At 49.3% G+C, this 23,636-nt stretch overlaps 1 protein-coding gene across 2 annotated transcripts in view; it reads left to right on the plus strand.

Moving 5' to 3' along the window:
- The first annotated feature begins 215 nt into the window (after positions 1 to 215).
- CRTAM (cytotoxic and regulatory T cell molecule) overlaps positions 216 to 23,636 on the plus strand; it is a 67,379-nt gene continuing 43,958 nt past the window's right edge. Inside the window, exon 1 of one of the 2 annotated variants that reach the window (XM_083163580.1) lies at positions 216 to 314. In XM_083163580.1, the coding sequence (XP_083019706.1) occupies positions 263 to 314 (52 nt within the window). In that variant the 5' untranslated portion in view covers positions 216 to 262. The remainder of the gene's footprint in view (positions 315 to 23,636) is intronic. The other variant, XM_083163579.1, reaches the window with a different exon arrangement.

Raw genomic sequence — 23,636 nt, forward strand, 5'->3', positions numbered from 1 at the left:
TGTGTACGGTGGGCAGAGTGTGCTGTGTGATTAGTGTAGGGTGGGCAGATTATTTAGCGGTCATGCCAGGTCTTGGCGCAGTTACACCCCTCTGTTACTGAATCACAGTGGAAATACTGTAGCTGTACTGTCTCTGACACGTTGCTGTATGTGGTCAGACACTTCCGTAAACCCCTATAGCACTCACATGAAGTGAGTGTCGTCACTGTCTGCAGAAGAAGCACTGAGGGAGACGTACTGTACAGTTATCCTCCCAGGACTCATGTGTGTGACCGTGGCTGTCTATGTACTGCTGTCATTGCTTCCCATGAGAGGTAAGAATCTGTATTCTGAGTATAACTTGTCATACTGACCACTGAGCCGCTGGTCATGTCTGATATCAACAATCATACAGCAAAATACAAACTGAGATCAATTTAAAGGGAACCAGGGCAAAGAAAAGGGCACCCAGTACCATCGCGAACAGCGAGAAGCATTGTTTACATTCAGCGCTTCTTATTCCAAATGACGCTATTGGCCGCCTAGCGGCCAATCAGAATCACTTTATTGGCCATGTATACTCTTGTATACTGTGGATACAGTGCAGCTTCAAGCATGGTACAAGAGGGATGACAGGACATACATACATTGCATCAGTTGCGCATACAAATGACATTCACATGTTATGATTGGCACGGTCAGACAGAGCAGTCAGGTGTAAAGGTGCCCATACATGTACCAATAACCCGGTACTTTTTGTGCTAAAATAGCATTGCATCCCATGCACAAGGCACGCACAACGATGCTATTTTAGCACAAAAAGTACCGGGTAATCAGTACGTGTATGGGCACCTTTAGATTAGCAGTATCTTAGTATCTTACAGTACATTGTTCAGTAGCTGAATAGCTGTCGGGAAGAAGCTTTTTGCGGTTCTAGATGACTTGGCAGGAATGGACCTGAAGCGTCTACCTGATGGGAGGTCCGTCCCAATAATCCTCTCTGCTGTCCTCACCACTCTTTGGGCCTTATTCTGGTTGGAGCGGCCGGGCCGTACGCGTACGTCCCGGGATTTTTTATGATCTGCGCATGCGTACATTCGCTAATGCGCAGGCGCGAACTCTCCCACAACGCTTACGGACGGATCTCTACGTGCGAAAAAACCTATACGCGAGTGTACGGGCATTGGGGGCGGCATAGGGGCGTGAAGAGGGGAGCGGCCGAAATAATGAGGGAAAATGGGCGTAAATATGGGCGTACACGGGGGGTGTGCACCAAAAATGAGCGGTGCTACTACCGCACGATCGACTAAGGCACCGTTCATTTCGGACACAAAACAGGCGGCCGCCAACCGCCATCTCAAACCACCCCTACAGATACCGCATGCCAGCGTGCGCCTGGTTTGCTAATTTACGCTGATTACTACTCAAACACATACACCTGAATGCAATAATGACAAGGGATGACCTAGACATTGTGGCTATCACAGAGACATGGTGGAATGAGAACCATGGCTGGGACGTAGCTATACCAGGATACAATTTATTTAGGAAGGACAGAATGGGAAGAATCGGGAGAGGGGTAGCAATGTATGTAAAGAAAAGCATAAATGCTACTTTAATACAAAACATTGAAGAAAAAACTGAGGCCCTTTGGGTGACCATAGAAATGGGGAGAAGGACATTATTCTTACTGGGGTCATCTATAGGCCACCAGGCCAGGGGCAGGATTTGGACAGGAGCCTATTGCTTGATGTCACTAAAATGGCTTTAAAGGGAGAAGTCATAATCATGGGAGACTTTAATCTACCTGATGTGAATTGGGAGGAGTCTTTTGCAAGATCATCTACAAGTGGCAAATTTCTAAATTCCCTACAGGGAGCCTCTCTCAAGCAATTGGTGAGGGAGCCTACTCGCAAAGACTCAATATTAGATTTAATACTCACAAATGGTGACAGGATATCAGACATATATGTGGGTGAGAACCTGGGATCCAGTGATCATCAAGCAGTATGGTTTAGTATCAAGGCAGGGTCCAACTCCAGTCACACACTGTTGGATTTTAGGAAGGCTGACTTTGCAAAAATGGGGAGATGTTTAAGCGACTCATTAGCGGATTGGACGAACTTGAAAGGAGTGCAGGAGAGGTGGAGAAAATTAAAAAGTGCAATACTAAAGGCAACGGACCTTTGTATCAAAAGGGTTAAGAAAAGTACCAGGAAAAGGAAGCCAGTGTGGTTTACAAAAGAGGTATCAACTAGTGTAAAAGCAAAAAAGATGGCCTTTAGGACATACAAGCAGACTCAAAATAATAATGACAAAGAAGTGTATCTTGCAAGACGCAAAGAGGCTAAGAAAGTGATCAGGCGTGCCAAGGCACAAGCTGAGGAGAAAATGGCTCAGTCGGTAGATAAAGGAAACAAAACTTTTTTTAAGTATATAAATGAAAGGAGAAAATCAAATGGAGGAATAATAAGACTGCGGACAGACACTGAGAATTTGGTGGAGGGAGACAAGGCAATTGCAGATCATCTAAATAATTACTTTTGCTCTGTATTCACTATAGAAGGAGAAGGGAAGGGACCACAGTTAAGTTGCAAGGACATTCATAAAAATAAGGTAGATGGAGGTACATTTACTAGGGAGAAAGTCCTAACACAACTTTCAAGACTGAAAGTGGATAAATCAATGGGGCCAGACGGAGTGCATCCAAGGATACTAAAAGAACTAAAAGATGTGTTGGTAGCGCCATTAACAGATTTATTCAATCAGTCACTAGATACAGGTGCAGTTCCAGAGGACTGGAGAAAAGCAAATGTAGTTCCACTGCACAAAAGCGGAAGCAAAGAAGAAGCAAGTAACTACAGACCAGTGAGCCTTACATCAGTAGTAGGGAAAATAATGGAAACACTATTAAAAGAAAGAATAGTGGAATATCTTAAATTAAACAACTTACAGGATCCAAAACAGCATGGTTTTACTGCAGGGAGATCATGCCAAACAAGTCTCATTGACTTTTTTGACTCCGTGACCAAAATACTAGATGAAGGGGGGGCTGTAGATGTGGCATATCTAGACTTTAGTAAGGCATTTGGCACTGTCCCACATCGCAGGCTGCTAAATAAACTTGAAAGTGTGGGATTGGATTATAAAACAATTAAATGGATAAGAACCTGGTTGCAGGATAGGAAACAGACAGTTGTCGTAAATGGAGTGCATTCTATGGAGGGACATGTTACCAGTGGAGTACCCCAGGGATCTGTACTTGGACCAGTGCTCTTTAATATCTTTGTTAGTGACATTTCAAATGGTATTGAAGGGAAAGTATGCCTTTTTGCAGATGATACAAAGATATGCAACAGAGTAGACACACCAGGAGGGGTAAATCAAATGACTGATGATCTAAGTAAACTTGAGAATTGGTCAAGAGAATGGCAACTACAGTTTAATGCTAAAAAATGCAAAATTATGCACTTGGGACTCAAAAACCCAAAGGCTCAATATAGTATCAAGGGTACTATAATGGAAATTACTGAGGAGGAAAGAGATCTAGGAGTCACTATTTCAAGTGACTTAAAGGCAGGGAGGCAATGTAACAAAGCAATGAGGAAGGCTAGTCAGATGCTTGGTTGCATAGGGAGAGGAATCAGTAGCAGAAAAAAAGACGTAATAATGCCACTTTATAGGTCATTGGTACGACCTCATCTGGAATACTGTGTCCAGTTCTGGAGGCCATATCTTCAGAAGGATATAAATACATTGGAGAGTGTACAAAGAAGGGCAACTAAAATGGTTCATGGCCTACATCACAAAACTTACCTGGATAGACTAAAAGATCTTAACATGTATAGTTTGGAGCAGAGAAGGGAAAGGGGGGACATGATAGAAATCTTCAAATATATCAAGGGTTTTAACATAGTACAGGTGGGAAATTTTCTTCAAAGGAAAACAAGTAATAAAACACGAGGACATGCACTGAAACTGGAGGGAGGTAGGTTCAGGGGAAATGTTAGAAAGAATTACTTCACAGAAAGGGTAGTGGATAAGTGGAATAGCCTCCCATCAGAGGTGGTAGAGGCTAAGACAGTAGAACAATTTAAACATGCTTGGGATAGGCATATGAATATCCTTACAAAGAAATAAGGATTAAAAAGGGTTGAGTTTACCTGAAGGGTAAAAAAGGGGCAGACTAGATGGGCCAAATGGTTCTTATCTGCCGTCAAATTCTATGTTTCTATGTTTCTATGTAATAACCAATGCTGCAGTCTATTAAGTCCAAACCATTATTTCACTGCCTGCAAGCCACACACACAGCACTCAAACACATTGGAAGCTTATCTTTCTATACTTCTCTACATTTAAAGGTTTGTTTAATTTAAGGTAAGAATGTTTTTAAGACCTGCTTATATATGCTAAGGTAGGTATTTGTTAAACAGTTAGACACATTCACTACGTGCTTTCATAGACTTTACACAGTAGCACACTCAATCTACACAAGTCGACATGTGTCAACGTGTTCACTCTAATACAAACATAGGTTTGGTATTTATGATACAATAACATAAACCACATCTAATACCTACAAAGGATGTTTCAGAAATGTTTTAAGCCCATGCCCACTATTTTGCACATTAATTAATTCAATCAATTAATTAATTTTCATAATTCTAGTTGAAAGGCAAGATTTGCAGGTCCATATATGTGAAGGGTATGCCAGCGTACACGGACGTACGCTCACTCTCACGAGCGGTGACATAAGCTGAGTTTTCCATTGAAAACAATAGCGAGCCGTCCGTGCAAGCTGGCGTACGCTCAGATTTCCGTAAGAAGTCGGCGGGAAGACGGACAAGAGACGTCCGTAAACGGTGGCGTACGCTCAGTTGTACGCCAGTTGTCGGAGTGTAAGGGCTGGCCCGTCCGTGTACGTTGGCGTACGCTCAATTGTACGCCACTCCCCTTTGACGTTGTTTCTGGCCGTACGTATGCGGCTGACTTGTGGGTGGACTTAACTCCAACGGCCGCGTACGGAGAGCGTACGTTAATAGCGAACGTACGCACGTTTGGCCGCTACGATCAGAATAAGGCCCTTTGTCAGATACATTGGCCCCTCCATACCAGAGTGTAATAGAGGAGCATAGAACGGACTCCACGATAGCAGTGTAAAAGACGCAGCAGCTCCTGCGGAATGTTGAATTTTTTCAGTTGCCTCAGGAAGAACAGCCGCTGACCATGGAAGTTATGTTGGACTCCGATCTGAGGTTGCAAGAGATTTTGGTACTTATGTATTATCTGGGCTCCCATGTTAAATGCACCCCATTTTTTCATACCCCTACTATCCAACTACGCATGGAGTTGATTTTATATAGTGTGGCGAGCGCCACCGTGCCCGAAGCGTGGTGAGCGCAGTGAGCCCCGCTAGGGGACGCGGTCTCATAAGAAAAACGGGAGCCCAGATATTACATAAGTACCGAGATTTTTGTCCCAAGGAATTTGAAGGTCTCTACCCATGACACCACTCTGTTGGAAATTACCAGTGGGACCTTGACATTTGGTTTTCTCCTGAAGTCTACTATCATCTCAACTGTTTTGATGGGGTTTAGGTCCAGGTTGTTTCTGCCGCACCACTGTGAAAGTCTGTCCCCTTCCCCTCTGTATGCAGACTCATCTGCCTCCATGATCAGGCCGATGATGGTGGTGTCATCAGCAAATGTTATGATTTTTACTGACTGGTCACTCGAGATGCAGTCATTAGTGTAGAGGGAGAAGAGCAGGGGGGAAAGGACACACCCCTGGGGAGCACCAGTGCTGATCAGGAGCCCAGTTTCCAAAACTTCTCGCTGTTCGCCATGGTACCGGGTACTCGTTTTATTTTTTTTGCCAAGTATGAAGATTACTTATATGAATACAGCTCCATACGACATCGATAAATCCGAATCTTAAAAATATGACACCTTTGTAAATTATGCTCCGGAATACGAATTTGTAAATGAAATACTCCTTCGATAAAATTTGTATTCAAAATGCGAATAAGACAACCCGTATTTGTATTCTTAGTAAATTTTGCCCATAGACTCTTCATTCTGTATATTGAAGAGATTAATAATAGTTTGTAGTAAATTAGAGAACCTGACTCATAGGTAATAGCTGTCTCAGGAATTGCTTAGTGAGCGCCAGTTCTATAAAAGGAACCGAGAAACATGGGGGAAGTCATTTTATTTATTGCTCTGATACTGTATTTCCAAAGTCAATGTATGGTCTGGCCTTGCTGCATATGAGTAGGTTAGTGTATTATTGATGCTGCATTATAGAGGTGACTTATGCCAGGACAGTCCAGGTACTTCAATATTACCGGCTTCACCTGGTACAGGATGTATGCAGCCAATCTCCCTCCCAGTGACTGTTATATAACATAAGGGTGTGTAATAATAATATAGCACACCAGGGGCGGTTTAAGGTCTGTGGGGGCCCTGAACAACAAAATTGTGGGGGCTCCCACAGACACCCCCCCCCCGTGCACACATTCCCCGCGCACACATTCCCCCCCACACACACACACACACACAACGCAGACACATCCCCCCTCCAGGGAGGTTGGTACCTGGGCAGCACTGGGGGTCCCTGCAGCGGTCTGAGCAGTGAGCGCTGTGGTCCCTGCAGTGTATGGGAAGTTAGCAGTGGGGTCCTGGCAGCAGATGGGAACTAGTAGCGGTATTAGCTACTAGTTCCCATCCCCTGCAGGGTCCCCGCCGCTGACTTCCCATCTGTGGCAGGGACCCTGTCGCTGACCGCCCAGACCGCTGCCTGGACCCCCTGCCTGTCTGTAAGGGGGCGCGGATTTAAGAGCATCCCCCCCTAAACCTGGTGAAAGGGGTCATGTTGGCGGGTTTGGTGGGAAGCAAAGTGCAGAGCAGCCTCGGGTGTAGAGAATATCAGGCAGAGTGCAGGGGTCATGTTGGCGGGTCTGGTGGGAGGCATAGTGCAGAGCAGCCTCGGGTGTAGAGAATATCGGGCAGAGTGCAGGGGTCATGTTGGCGGGTCTGGTGGGAGGCATAGTGCAGAGCAGCCTCAGGTGTAGAGAATATCGGGCAGAGTGCAGGGGTCATGTTGTATGGTCTGGTGGGAAGCATGGTGCAGAGCAGCCTCAGGTGTAGAGAATATCAGACAGAGTACAGGGGTCATGTTGGCGGGTCTGGTGGGAAGCATAGTGCAGAGCAGCCTCGGGTGTAGAGAATATCAGGCAGAGTGCAGGGGTCATGTTGGCGGGTCTGGTGGGAAGCATAGTGCAGAGCAGCCTCAGGTGCAGAGAATATCGGGCAGAGTGCAGGGGTCATGTTGGCGGGTCTGGTGGGAGGCATAGTGCAGAGCAGCCTCAGGTGTAGAGAATATCGGGCAGAGTGCAGGGGTCATGTTGTATGGTCTGGTGGGAAGCATGGTGCAGAGCAGCCTCAGGTGTAGAGAATATCAGACAGAGTGCAGGGGTCATGTTGGCGGGTCTGGTGGGAAGCATAGTGCAGAGCAGCCTCAGGTGTAGAGAATATCGGGCAGAGTGCAGGGGTCATGTTGGCGGGTCTGGTGGGAGGCATAGTGCAGAGCAGCCTCAGGTGTAGAGAATATCGGGCAGAGTGCAGGGGTCATGTTGTATGGTCTGGTGGGAAGCATGGTGCAGAGCAGCCTCAGGTGTAGAGAATATCAGACAGAGTGCAGGGGTCATGTTGGCGGGTCTGGTGGGAAGCATAGTGCAGAGCAGCCTCAGGTGTAGAGAATATCGGGCAGAGTGCAGGGGTCATGTTGTATGGTCTGGTGGGAAGCATGGTGCAGAGCAGCCTCAGGTGTAGAGAATATCAGACAGAGTGCAGGGGTCATGTTGGCGGGTCTGGTGGGAAGCATAGTGCAGAGCAGCCTCAGGTGTAGAGAATATCGGGCAGAGTGCAGGGGTCATGTTGGCGGGTCTGGTGGGAGGCATAGTGCAGAGCAGCCTCAGGTGTAGAGAATATCGGGCAGAGTGCAGGGGTCATGTTGTATGGTCTGGTGGGAAGCATGGTGCAGAGCAGCCTCAGGTGTAGAGAATATCAGACAGAGTGCAGGGGTCATGTTGGCGGGTCTGGTGGGAAGCATAGTGCAGAGCAGCCTCAGGTGTAGAGAATATCAGGCAGAGTGCAGGGGTCATGTTGGCGGGTCTGGTGGGAAGCAAAGTGCAGAGCAGCCTCGGGTGTAGAGAATATCAGGCAGAGTGCAGGGGTCATGTTGGCGGGTCTGGTGGGAGGCATAGTGCAGAGCAGCCTCGGGTGTAGAGAATATCGGGCAGAGTGCAGGGGTCATGTTGGCGGGTCTGGTGGGAGGCATAGTGCAGAGCAGCCTCAGGTGTAGAGAATATCGGGCAGAGTGCAGGGGTCATGTTGTATGGTCTGGTGGGAAGCATGGTGCAGAGCAGCCTCAGGTGTAGAGAATATCAGACAGAGTGCAGGGGTCATGTTGGCGGGTCTGGTGGGAAGCATAGTGCAGAGCAGCCTCAGGTGTAGAGAATATCGGGCAGAGTGCAGGGGTCATGTTGGCGGGTCTGGTGGGAGGCATAGTGCAGAGCAGCCTCAGGTGTAGAGAATATCGGGCAGAGTGCAGGGGTCATGTTGTATGGTCTGGTGGGAAGCATGGTGCAGAGCAGCCTCAGGTGTAGAGAATATCAGACAGAGTGCAGGGGTCATGTTGGCGGGTCTGGTGGGAAGCATAGTGCAGAGCAGCCTCAGGTGTAGAGAATATCGGGCAGAGTGCAGGGGTCATGTTGTATGGTCTGGTGGGAAGCATGGTGCAGAGCAGCCTCAGGTGTAGAGAATATCAGACAGAGTACAGGGGTCATGTTGGCGGGTCTGGTGGGAAGCATAGTGCAGAGCAGCCTCAGGTGCAGAGAATATCGGGCAGAGTGCAGGGGTCATGTTGGCGGGTCTGGTGGGAAGCATAGTGCAGAGCAGCCTCAGGTGTAGAGAATATCAGGCAGAGTGCAGGGGTCATGTTGGCGGGTCTGGTGGGAAGCATAGTGCAGAGCAGCCTCGGGTGTAGAGAATATCAGGCAGAGTACAGGGGTCATGTTGGCGGGTCTGGTGGGAAGTATAGTACAGAGCAGCCTCAGGTGCAGAGAATATCGGGCAGAGTACAGGGGTCATGTTGGCGGGTCTGGTGGGAAGCATAGTGCAGAGCAGCCTCGGATGTAGAGAATATCGGGCAGAGTGCAGGGGTCATGTTGGCGGGTCTGGTGGGAAGCATAGTGCAGAGCAGCCTCATGTGTAGATACAGTAATATCGGGCAGAGTGCAGGGGTCATGTTGGCGGGTCTGGTGGGAAGCATAGTGCAAAGCAGCCTCGGGTGTAGAGAATATCGGGCAGAGTGCAGGGGTCATGTTGGCGGGTCTGGTGGGAAGTATAGTGCAGAGCAGCCTCGGGTGTAGAGAATATCGGGTAGAGTACAGGGGTCATGTTGGCGGGTCTGGTGGGAAGCATAGTGCAGAGCAGCCTCGGGTGTAGAGAATATCAGGCAGAGTGCAGGGGTCATGTTGGCGGGTCTGGTGGGAAGCATAGTGCAGAGCAGCCTCGGGTGTAGAGAATATCGGGTAGAGTACAGGGGTCATGTTGGCGGGTCTGGTGGGAAGCATAGTGCAGAGCAGCCTCGGGTGTAGGGAATATCAGACAGAGTGCAGGGGTCATGTTGGCGGGTCTGGTGGGAAGTATAGTGCAGAGCAGCCTCAGGTGTAGAGAATATCGGGCAGAGTGCAGGGGTCATGTTGTATGGTCTGGTGGGAAGCATGGTGCAGAGCAGCCTCAGGTGTAGAGAATATCAGACAGAGTGCAGGGGTCATGTTGGCGGGTCTGGTGGGAAGCATAGTGCAGAGCAGCCTCAGGTGTAGAGAATATCGGGCAGAGTGCAGGGGTCATGTTGTATGGTCTGGTGGGAAGCATGGTGCAGAGCAGCCTCAGGTGTAGAGAATATCAGACAGAGTACAGGGGTCATGTTGGCGGGTCTGGTGGGAAGCATAGTGCAGAGCAGCCTCAGGTGTAGAGAATATCAGACAGAGTGCAGGGGTCATGTTGGTGGGTCTGGTGGGAAGCATAGTGCAGAGCAGCCTCAGGTGTAGAGAATATCGGAAAGAGTACAGGGGTCATGTTGGCGGGTCTGGTGGGAAGCATAGTGCAGAGCAGCCTCGGGTGTAGAGAATATCAGACAGAGTGCAGGGGTCATGTTGGCGGGTCTGGTGGGAAGCATAGTGCAGAGCAGCCTCAGGTGTAGAGAATATCAGACAGAGTGCAGGGGTCATGTTGGTGGGTCTGGTGGGAGGTATAGTGCAGAGCAGCCTGAGGTGTAGAGAATATCGGGCAGAGTGCAGGGGTCATGTTGGCGGGTCTGGTGGGAAGCATAGTGCAGAGCAGCCTCGTGTGTAGAGAATATCGGGCAGAGTGCAGGGGTCATGTTGGCGGGTCTGGTGGGAAGTATAGTGCAGAGCAGCCTCAGGTGTAGAGAATATCGGGCAGAGTGCAGGGGTCATGTTGGCGGGTCTGGTGGGAAGCATAGTGCAGAGCAGCCTCGGGTGTAGAGAATATCGGGCAGAGTACAGGGGTCATGTTGGCGGGTCTGGTGGGAAGCATAGTGCAGAGCAGCCTCGGGTGTAGAGAATATCAGGCAGAGTGTAGGGGTCATGTTGGGGGGTTTGGTGGGAAGCATAGTGCAGAGCAGCCTCAAGTGTAGAGAATATCGGGCAGAGTGCAGGGGTCATGTTGGTGGGTCTGGTGGGAAGCATAGTGCAGAGCAGCCTCGGGTGTAGAGAATATCGGGAAGAGTGCAGGGGTCATGTTGGCGGGTCTGGTGGGAAGCATAGTGCAGAGCAGCCTCGTGTGTAGAGAATATCGGGCAGAGTGCAGGGGTCATGTTGGCACACATCGCTGGTCAGCACAGATCACTCAGCACACATGGCTGGTCAGCACAGATCGCTCAGCACACATGGCTGGTCAGCACAGATCGCTCAGCACACATGGCTGGTCAGCACAGATCGCTCATCCAGGGCCGGCGACAGCGGGGGTCAAAGGGGACATGTGTGACGGGCCCCGACGATTTAAAGGGCCCCAGAGCCTGGCCGAGGCCGGGGCCCGTCTGTAAGCTGTGCACTGCAGTCAGTGCGTGTCGCCCCCGTCCCGCAGGGTCTCTCCGACTGCAGAGAATAGTGTCACAGAGTAGACCATCCGCCGCAGCAGTCCCCACCCCCAGCTGTGCGCAGTGTGACATCTAAGGTCACACTGCAGAGCGACAGCCATGTCTGCCCCCAAGCCTCCTGCCTGCCGCACACCGAGCCTCCTGCCCGCACGCAGCTGCACAAACTCCACAAAGCCTCCAGCAGCACCACCGCACCGAGCCTCCAACTCGCCCCTGCTGTGTCAAGCCTGCAGCTCTGTGTCTCCAACCTGCCCACATGCCCGCTGTGCCGTGGAGGGAGCAGCCCATAAAGAACACAACCACACAGGTTGGTTTTGGGGTATGCTACTAATATATATATATATATATATATATATATATATATATATATATATATATATCTATCTTGTTGCATGCATTTCCCCACAGAATTAGCCACTTTGTCATGTCAACTACTGTTACCCAAACTTTCTTTTTACACCATACATCAGCGTGTGTTATAACTCACTAAATGCTGTATATCTAGAATGGCTTAATTAGCAGCCTTCATCCTTGGACTGTTATGTCATTCCCTAGCCAACACATACAGTAGAAGACCACTACCACAATGCGTCTCACTTACACACCTGCATCACTCATACCACTACACACCTGTGTCACCCATATCACTACACACCTGCGTCACCCATATCACTACACACCTGCGTCACCCATATCACTACACACCTGCGTCACCCATATCACTACACACCTGCGTCACACATATCACTACACACCTGCGTCACCCATATCACTACACACCTGCGTCATCCATATCACTACACACCTGCGTCATCCATATCACTACACACCTGCGTCACCCATATCACTACACACCTGCGTCACCCATATCACTACACACCTGCGTCACCCCATATCACTACACACCTGCGTCACCCATATCACTACACACCTGCGTCACCCATATCACTACACACCTGCGTCACCCATATCACTACACACCTGCGTCATCCATATCACTACACACCTGCGTCACCCATATCACTACATACCTGCGTCACCCATATCACTACATACCTGCGTCACCCATATCACTACACACCTGCGTCACCCATATCACTACATACCTGCGTCACCCATATCACTACATACCTGCGTCATCCATATCACTACATACCTGCGTCATCCATATCACTACACACCTGCGTCACACATATCACTACACACCTGCGTCACCCCATATCACTACATACCTGCGTCACCCATATCACTAAACACCTGAGTCACCCATATCTCTACACAACTGCGTCACCCATATCACTACACACCTGCGTCACCCATATCACTACACACCTGCGTCACCCATATCACTACACACCTGCGTCATCCATATCACTACACACCTGCGTCACCCATATCACTACATACCTGCGTCACCCATATCACTACACACCTGCGTCACCCATATAACTACACACCTGCGTCACCCATATCACTACATACCTGCGTCACCCATATCACTACACACCTGCGTCATCCATATCACTACATACCTGCGTCACCCATATCACTACACACCTGCGTCACCCATATCACTACACACCTGTGTCACCCATATCACTACACACCTGCGTCACCCATATCACTACACACCTGCGTCACCCATATCACTACACACCTGCGTCACCCATATCACTACATACCTGCGTCACCCATATCACTACACACCTGCGTCACCCATATCACTACACACCTGCGTCACCCATATCACTACATACCTGCGTCATCCATATCACTACATACCTGCGTCATCCGTATCACTACACACCTGCGTCACCCATATCACTACACACCTGCGTCACCCATATCACTACACACCTGCGTCACCCATATCACTACATACCTGCGTCACCCATATCACTACACACCTGCGTCATCCATATCACTACACACCTGCGTCATCCATATCACTACACACCTGCGTCACACATATCACTACACACCTGCGTCACCCATATCACTACACACCTGCGGCATCCATATCACTACACACCTGCGTCACCCCATATCACTACACACCTGCATCATCCATATCACTACATACCTGCGTCACCCATATCACTACACACCTGCGTCACCCATATCACTACACACCTGCGTCACCCATATCACTACATACCTGCATCACCCATATCACTACATACCTGCATCACCCATATCACTACACACCTGAGTCACACATATCACTACACACCTGCGTCACCCATATCACTACACACCTGCGTCACACATATCACTACACACCTGCGTCACCCATATCACTACACACCTGCGTCATCCATATCACTACATACCTGCGTCACTCATACCACTACACACCCGCGTCACCAATATCACTACACACCCGCGTCACCCATATCACTACACACCTGCGTCACCCATATCACTACACACCTGCGTCACACATATCCCTACACACCTGCGTCACACATATCACTACACACCTGTGTCACACATATCACTACACACCTGCGTCACCCATATCACTACACACCTGCGTCACCCATATCACTACACACCTGCGTCACCCATATCACTACACACCTGTGTCACCCATATCACTACACACCTGCGTCACCCATATCACTACACACCTGCGTCACCCACATCACTACACACCTGCGTCACCCACATCACTACACACCTGCGTCACCCATATCACTACGTACCTGCATCACCCATATCACTACACACCTGCGTCACACATATCACTACACACCTGCGTCATCCATATCACTACACACCTGCGCCATCCATATCACTACATACCTGCGCCATCCATATCACTACATACCTGCGTCACCCATATCACTACACACCTGCATCACACATATCACTATATACCTGCGTCATCCATATCACTACACACCTGCGCCATCCATATCACTACATACCTGCGCCATCCATATCACTACATACCTGCGTCACCCATATCACTACACACCTGCATCACACATATCACTATATACCTGCGTCATCCATATCACTACACACCTGCGCCATCCATATCACTACATACCTGCGCCATCCATATCACTACACACCTGCGTCACACATATCACTACACACCTGCGTCACCCATATCACTACACACCTGCATCACACATATCACTATATACCTGCGTCATCCATATCACTACACACCTGCGTCACCCATATCACTACACACCTGCGTCATCCATATCACTACACACCTGCGTCACCCATATCACTACACACCTGCGTCACCCATATCACTACACACCTGCGTCACCCATATCACTACACACCTGCATCACCCATATCACTACATACCTGCGTCACCCATATCACTACACACCTGCGTCACCCATATCACTACACACCTGCGTCACCCATATCACTACATACCTGCGTCACCCATATCACTACATACCTGCGTCACCCATATCACTACACACCTGCGTCATCCATATCACTACACACCTGCGTCATCCATATCACTACATACCTGTGTCATCCATATCACTACACACCTGCGTCACCCACATCACTACACACCTGCGTCACCCATATCACTACACACCTGCGTCACCCATATCACTACATACCTACGTCACCCATATCACTACATACCTGCGTCACCCATATAACTACACACCTGCGTCACCCATATCACTACACACCTGCGTCATCCATATCACTACACACCTGCGTCATCCATATCACTACACACCTGCGTCACCCATATCACTACACACCTGCGTCACCCATATCACTACACACCTGCGTCACCCATATCACTACATACCTGCAGCACCCATATCACTACACACCTGCGTCACCCATATCACTACACACCTGCGGCATCCATATCACTACACACCTGCGTCACCCATATCACTACATACCTGCGTCACCCATATCCCTACACACCTGCGTCACCCATATCACTACATCAATACATTTATTAGTACATGCAGAAGAGAGTTGTGTGGGTTTTGGATTACGTCAGGGGGGGGGGGGGGGGGGCAAAAATATCAGTGTACAGGGCCCCAAGATTTCTGTTGCCGGCCCCGCGCTCAACACACATCACTGGTCAGCACAGATCGCTCAGCACACATCACTGGTCAGCACAGATCACTGGTCAGCACAGATCGCTCAGCACACATCGCTGGTCAGCACAGATCGCAAAGCACACATCACTGGTCAGCACAGATCACTGCACAGCGCACATCACTGGTCAGCACAGATCACTGCACAGCGCACATCACTGGTCAGCACAGATTGCTCAGCGCACATCACTGGTCAGCACAGATCACTGCTCAGCGCACCTCACTGGTCAGCAAAGATCGCTCAGCAGACATCGATGGTCAGCAAAGATCGCTCAGCAGACATCGATGGTCAGCACAGGTCGCTCAGCGCACATCACTGGTCAGCATAGATCGCTCAGCGCACATCACTGGTCAGCACAGATCACTGCTCAGCGCACATCACTGGTCAGCATAGATCGCTCAGCGCCCATCACTGGTCAGCACAGAGCGCTCAGCGCACATCACTGGTCAGCACAGATCGCTCAGCGCACATCACTGGTCAGCACAGATCACTGCTCAGCGCACATCACTGGTCAGCACAGATCACTGCTCAGCGCACATCACTGGTCAGCACAGATCGCTCAACGCACATCACTGGTCAGCACAGATCACTCAGCAGACATCGATGGTCAGCACAGATCGCTCAGCAGACATCGCTGTTCAGCACAGATCACTGCTCAGCACACATCACTGGTCAGCACAGATCACTGCTCAGCACACATCACTGGTCAGCACACATCACTGGTCAGCACAGATCGCTCAGCACACATCACTGGTCAGCACAGATCGCTCAGCACACATTGCTGGTCAGCACAGATCGCTCAGCACACATCACTGGTCAGCACAGATCGCTCAGCACACATCACTGGTCAGCACAGATCACTCAGCGCAAATCGATGGTCAGCACAGATCGCACAGCAGACATCGCTGTTCAGCACAGATCACTGCTCCGCACACATCCCTAGTCAGCACAGATCGCTCAGCGCACATCGCTGGTCAGCACAGATCGCTCAGCACACATCACTGGTCAGGACAGATCGCTCAGCAGACATCACTGGTCAGCACAGATCACTGCACAGCGCACATCACTGGTCAGCACAGATCGCTCAGCGCACATAACTGGTCAGCACAGATCGCTCAGCGCACATCACTGGTCAGCACAGATCACTGCTCAGCACACATCACTGGTCAGCACAGGTCGCTCAGCGCACATCACTGGTCAGGACAGATCGATCAGCACACATCACTGGTCAGCACAGATCGCTGCACAGCGCACATCACTGGTCAGCACAGATTGCTCAGCACACATCGCTGGTCAGCACAGATCGCTCAGCACACATCACTGGTCAGGACAGATCGCTCAGCAGACATCACTGGTCAACACAGATCACTGCACAGCGCACATCACTGGTCAGCACAGATCGCTCAGCGCACATAACTGGTCAGCACAGATCGCTCAACGCACATCACTGGTCAGCACAGATCACTGCTCAGCACACATCACTGGTCAGCACAGATAGCTCAGCGCACATCACTGGTCAGCACAGATCACTCAGCGCACATCACTGGTCAGGACAGATCGATCAGCACACATCACTGGTCAGCACAGATCGCTGCACATCGCACATCACTGGTCAGCACAGATTGCTCAGCACACATCGCTGGTCAGCACAGATCGCTCAGCACACATCACTGGTCAGAACAGATCGCTCAGCGCACATCGATGGTCAGCACAGATCGCTCAGCAGACATCGCTGTTCAGCACAGATCACTGCTCCGCACACATCACTAGTCAGCACAGATCACTCAGCGCACATCACTGGTCAGCACAGATCGCTCAGCGCACATAACTGGTCAGCACAGATCGCTCAGCGCACATCACTGGTCAGCACAGATCACTGCTCAGCACACATCACTGGTCAGCACAGATAGCTCAGCGCACATCACTGGTCAGCACAGATCACTCAGCGCACATCACTGGTCAGGACAGATCGATCAGCACACATCACTGGTCAGCACAGATCGCTGCACATCTCACATCACTGGTCAGCACAGATTGCTCAGCACACATCGCTGGTCAGCACAGATCGCTCAGCACACATCGCTGGTCAGCACAGATCGCTCAGCGCACATCGATGGTCAGCACAGATCGCTCAGCAGACATCGCTGTTCAGCACAGATCACTGCTCCGCACACATCACTAGTCAGCACAGATCACTCAGCGCACATCACTAGTCAGCACAGATCGCTCAGCGTACATCACTGGTCAGCACAGATCACTGCACAGCGCACATCACTGGTCAGCACAGATCACTCAGCACACATCACTGGTCAGCACACATCACTGATCAGCACAGATCGCTCAGCGCACATCACTGGTCAGCACAGATCACTGCACAGCGCACATCACTGGTCAGCACAGATCGCTCAGCACACATCGCTGGTCAGCACAGATCACTCAGCACACATCACTGGTCAGCACACATCACTGATCAGCACAGATCGCTCAGCGCACATCACTGGTCAGCACAGATCACATCACTGGTCAGCACAGATCGCTCAGCACACATCGCTGGTCAGCACAGATCGCTCAGCGCACATCACTGGTCAGCACAGATCGCTCAGCACACATCGCCGGTCAGCACAGATCGCTCAGCGCACATCACCGGTCAGCACAGATCACTGCACAGCGCACATCACCGGTCAGCACAGATCGCTCAGCGCACATCACTGGTCAGCACAGTTTGCTCAGCGCACATCCCTGGTCAGCACAGATCGCTCAGCGCACATCACTGGTCAGCACAGATCGCTCAGCGCACATCACTGGTCAGCACAGATCGCTCAGAGCACATCACTGGTCAGCACAGATCGCTCAGCACACATCACTGGTCAGCACAGATCGCTCAGTGCCCATCGCTGGTCAGCACAGATCGCTCAGCGCACATCACTGGTCAGCAATGATCGCTCAGTGCACATCACTGGTCAGCACAGATCGTTCAGCTCACATCACTGGTCAGCACAGATCGTTCAGCGCACATCACTGATCAGCACAGATCGCTCAGCGCACATCACTGGTCAGCACAGATCGCTCAGCACACATCACTGGTCAGCACAGATAACCTAGCGCACATCACTGGTCAGCACAGATCGCTCAGCACACATATCTGGTCAGCACAGATCACTGCTCAGCGCACATCACTGGTCAGCACAGATCGCTCAGCACACATCACTGGTCAGCAGGGCTATTTTTGTGCCGGAACGCCCCGGAACGCCGTTCCTGAAGCTCTTTTGCAAAATGACGTCATCAGGAACGGCGTTACGGGACCTCCGCGGCCTGCCCCACTGAAGTGCCGCTGCGTGTCCGGCCACCCGCCCGTCAGCTGCCCCTGGTATCACTTTTATTGGTAAGCTGCTCAATCAGAGGTCTGTCATTCAGGTGCCAACAGGGAGGGGTAAATCTGGTTAGGAAAAAAAACAGTTTGTATCCCTATTGCACACTGAATGAGAAATATACATATAATAAACAGATAATACAGAGATCTTGGTTGCATATATCTGCAGATATAGGGTTAAGCCCCCAGGCCGTACGTCAAGGCGTCTCTGTCACTGGGGGTCCCTAACACTGGGTATGGGTCTGGGGTGTGGGCCCCCAACATGCCGACACAGGCTGACTACTCAGGGCAGCACACAAATGAAAGTTAGTAGGTGTTAAATAAGAAGCACATAAGTGCTATGTAGGGAGGTGAAGGTGTGATTAAAATAATACATACAATAGGGAAAAAACATAAATGTTAATAAAGTGTTAGGGTGTGCTACCCTGGAGCAGACCAGCCATACCAACAAAGGGGGAATCACACTCCCAAACCCATCCCATGCACAATAACAAATTTATGGGCCTAATAGCCCAGTGTAAGGCCACATGATAATGGCTTACAACATCTGAGAGCCAGCTTACCTGGAGATACCCCTGGCTTCTCCAATGGCACTCAGGTGTCAGCAATCCCTCCTATTGCTGACCCATCTATGCCTCTCAACTGCACAACACTTTTATTGGTAAGCTGCTCAATCAGAGGTCTGTCATTCAGGTGCCAACAGGGAGGGGTAAATCTGGTTAGGAAAAAAAACAGTTTGTATCCCTATTGCACACTGAATGAGAAATATACATATAATAAACAGATAATACACATTGTTGGTATGGCTGGTCTGCTCCAGGGTAGCACACCCTAACACTTTATTAACATTTATGTTTTTTCCCTATTGTATGTATTATTTTAATCACACCTTCACCTCCCTACATAGCACTTATATGCTTCTTATTTAACACCTACTAACTTTCATTTGTGTGCTGCCCTGGAGTAGTCAGCCTGTGTCGGCATGTTGGGGGCCCACACCCCAGACCCATACCCAGTGTTAGGGACCCCCAGTGACAGAGACGCCTTGACGTACGGCCTGGGGGCTTAACCCTATATCTGCAGATATATGCAACCAAGATCTCTGTATTATCTGTTTATTATATGTATATTTCTCATTCAGTGTGCAATAGGGATACAAACTGTTTTTTTCCTAACCAGATTTACCCCTCCCTGTTGGCACCTGAATGACAGACCTCTGATTGAGCAGCTTACCAATAAAAGTGTTGTGCAGTTGAGAGGCATAGATGGGTCAGCAATAGGAGGGATTGCTGACACCTGAGTGCCATTGGAGAAGCCAGGGGTATCTCCAGGTAAGCTGGCTCTCAGATGTTGTAAGCCATTATCATGTGGCCTTACACTGGGCTATTAGGCCCATAAATTTGTTATTGTGCATGGGATGGGTTTGGGAGTGTGATTCCCCCTTTGTTGGTATGGCTGGTCTGCTCCAGGGTAGCACACCCTAACACTTTATTAACATTTATGTTTTTTCCCTATTGTATGTATTATTTTAATCACACCTTCACCTCCCTACATAGCACTTATGTGCTTCTTATTTAACACCTACTAACTTTCATTTGTGTGCTGCCCTGGAGTAGTCAGCCTGTGTCGGCATGTTGGGGGCCCACACCCCAGACCCATACCCAGTGTTAGGGACCCCCAGTGACAGAGACGCCTTGACGTACGGCCTGGGGGCTTAACCCTATATCTGCAGATATATGCAACCAAGATCTCTGTATTATCTGTTTATTATATGTATATTTCTCATTCAGTGTGCAATAGGGATACAAACTGTTTTTTTTCCTAACCAGATTTACCCCTCCCTGTTGGCACCTGAATGACAGACCTCTGATTGAGCAGCTTACCAATAAAAGTGTTGTGCAGTTGAGAGGCATAGATGGGTCAGCAATAGGAGGGATTGCTGACACCTGAGTGCCATTGGAGAAGCCAGGGGTATCTCCAGGTAAGCTGGCTCTCAGATGTTGTAAGCCATTATCATGTGGCCTTACACTGGGCTATTAGGCCCATAAATTTGTTATTGTGCATGGGATGGGTTTGGGAGTGTGATTCCCCCTTTGTTGGTATGGCTGGTCTGCTCCAGGGTAGCACACCCTAACACTTTATTAACATTTATGTTTTTTCCCTATTGTATGTATTATTTTAATCACACCTTCACCTCCCTACATAGCACTTATGTGCTTCTTATTTAACACCTACTAACTTTCATTTGTGTGCTGCCCTGGAGTAGTCAGCCTGTGTCGGCATGTTGGGGGCCCACACCCCAGACCCATACCCAGTGTTAGGGACCCCCAGTGACAGAGACGCCTTGACGTACGGCCTGGGGGCTTAACCCTATATCTGCAGATATATGCAACCAAGATCTCTGTATTATCTGTTTATTATATGTATATTTCTCATTCAGTGTGCAATAGGGATACAAACTGTTTTTTTTCCTAACCAGATTTACCCCTCCCTGTTGGCACCTGAATGACAGACCTCTGATTGAGCAGCTTACCAATAAAAGTGTTGTGCAGTTGAGAGGCATAGATGGGTCAGCAATAGGAGGGATTGCTGACACCTGAGTGCCATTGGAGAAGCCAGGGGTATCTCCAGGTAAGCTGGCTCTCAGATGTTGTAAGCCATTATCATGTGGCCTTACACTGGGCTATTAGGCCCCATAAATTTGTTATTGTGCATGGGATGGGTTTGGGAGTGTGATTCCCCCTTTGTTGGTATGGCTGGTCTGCTCCAGGGTAGCACACCCTAACACTTTATTAACATTTATGTTTTTTCCCTATTGTATGTATTATTTTAATCACACCTTCACCTCCCTACATAGCACTTATGTGCTTCTTATTTAACACCTACTAACTTTCATTTGTGTGCTGCCCTGGAGTAGTCAGCCTGTGTCGGCATGTTGGGGGCCCACACCCCAGACCCATACCCAGTGTTAGGGACCCCCAGTGACAGAGACGCCTTGACGTACGGCCTGGGGCTTAACCCTATATCTGCAGATATATGCAACCAAGATCTCTGTATTATCTGTTTATTATATGTATATTTCTCATTCAGTGTGCAATAGGGATACAAACTGTTTTTTTCCTAACCAGATTTACCCCTCCCTGTTGGCACCTGAATGACAGACCTCTGATTGAGCAGCTTACCAATAAAAGTGTTGTGCAGTTGAGAGGCATAGATGGGTCAGCAATAGGAGGGATTGCTGACACCTGAGTGCCATTGGAGAAGCCAGGGGTATCTCCAGGTAAGCTGGCTCTCAGATGTTGTAAGCCATTATCATGTGGCCTTACACTGGGCTATTAGGCCCATAAATTTGTTATTGTGCATGGGATGGGTTTGGGAGTGTGATTCCCCCTTTGTTGGTATGGCTGGTCTGCTCCAGGGTAGCACACCCTAACACTTTATTAACATTTATGTTTTTTCCCTATTGTATGTATTATTTTAATCACACCTTCACCTCCCTACATAGCACTTATGTGCTTCTTATTTAACACCTACTAACTTTCATTTGTGTGCTGCCCTGGAGTAGTCAGCCTGTGTCGGCATGTTGGGGGCCCACACCCCAGACCCATACCCAGTGTTAGGGACCCCCAGTGACAGAGACGCCTTGACGTACGGCCTGGGGGCTTAACCCTATATCTGCAGATATATGCAACCAAGATCTCTGTATTATCTGTTTATTATATGTATATTTCTCATTCAGTGTGCAATAGGGATACAAACTGTTTTTTTTCCTAACCAGATTTACCCCTCCCTGTTGGCACCTGAATGACAGACCTCTGATTGAGCAGCTTACCAATAAAAGTGTTGTGCAGTTGAGAGGCATAGATGGGTCAGCAATAGGAGGGATTGCTGACACCTGAGTGCCATTGGAGAAGCCAGGGGTATCTCCAGGTAAGCTGGCTCTCAGATGTTGTAAGCCATTATCATGTGGCCTTACACTGGGCTATTAGGCCCATAAATTTGTTATTGTGCATGGGATGGGTTTGGGAGTGTGATTCCCCCTTTGTTGGTATGGCTGGTCTGCTCCAGGGTAGCACACCCTAACACTTTATTAACATTTATGTTTTTTCCCTATTGTATGTATTATTTTAATCACACCTTCACCTCCCTACATAGCACTTATGTGCTTCTTATTTAACACCTACTAACTTTCATTTGTGTGCTGCCCTGGAGTAGTCAGCCTGTGTCGGCATGTTGGGGGCCCACACCCCAGACCCATACCCAGTGTTAGGGACCCCCAGTGACAGAGACGCCTTGACGTACGGCCTGGGGGCTTAACCCTATATCTGCAGATATATGCAACCAAGATCTCTGTATTATCTGTTTATTATATGTATATTTCTCATTCAGTGTGCAATAGGGATACAAACTGTTTTTTTTCCTAACCAGATTTACCCCTCCCTGTTGGCACCTGAATGACAGACCTCTGATTGAGCAGCTTACCAATAAAAGTGTTGTGCAGTTGAGAGGCATAGATGGGTCAGCAATAGGAGGGATTGCTGACACCTGAGTGCCATTGGAGAAGCCAGGGGTATCTCCAGGTAAGCTGGCTCTCAGATGTTGTAAGCCATTATCATGTGGCCTTACACTGGGCTATTAGGCCCATAAATTTGTTATTGTGCATGGGATGGGTTTGGGAGTGTGATTCCCCCTTTGTTGGTATGGCTGGTCTGCTCCAGGGTAGCACACCCTAACACTTTATTAACATTTATGTTTTTTCCCTATTGTATGTATTATTTTAATCACACCTTCACCTCCCTACATAGCACTTATGTGCTTCTTATTTAACACCTACTAACTTTCATTTGTGTGCTGCCCTGGAGTAGTCAGCCTGTGTCGGCATGTTGGGGGCCCACACCCCAGACCCATACCCAGTGTTAGGGACCCCCAGTGACAGAGACGCCTTGACGTACGGCCTGGGGGCTTAACCCTATATCTGCAGATATAT

This window comes from Crinia signifera, chromosome 19 (genome assembly GCF_055691185.1).
Source record: "Crinia signifera chromosome 19, ASM5569118v1, whole genome shotgun sequence".
Taxonomy (NCBI): domain Eukaryota; kingdom Metazoa; phylum Chordata; class Amphibia; order Anura; family Myobatrachidae; genus Crinia; species Crinia signifera.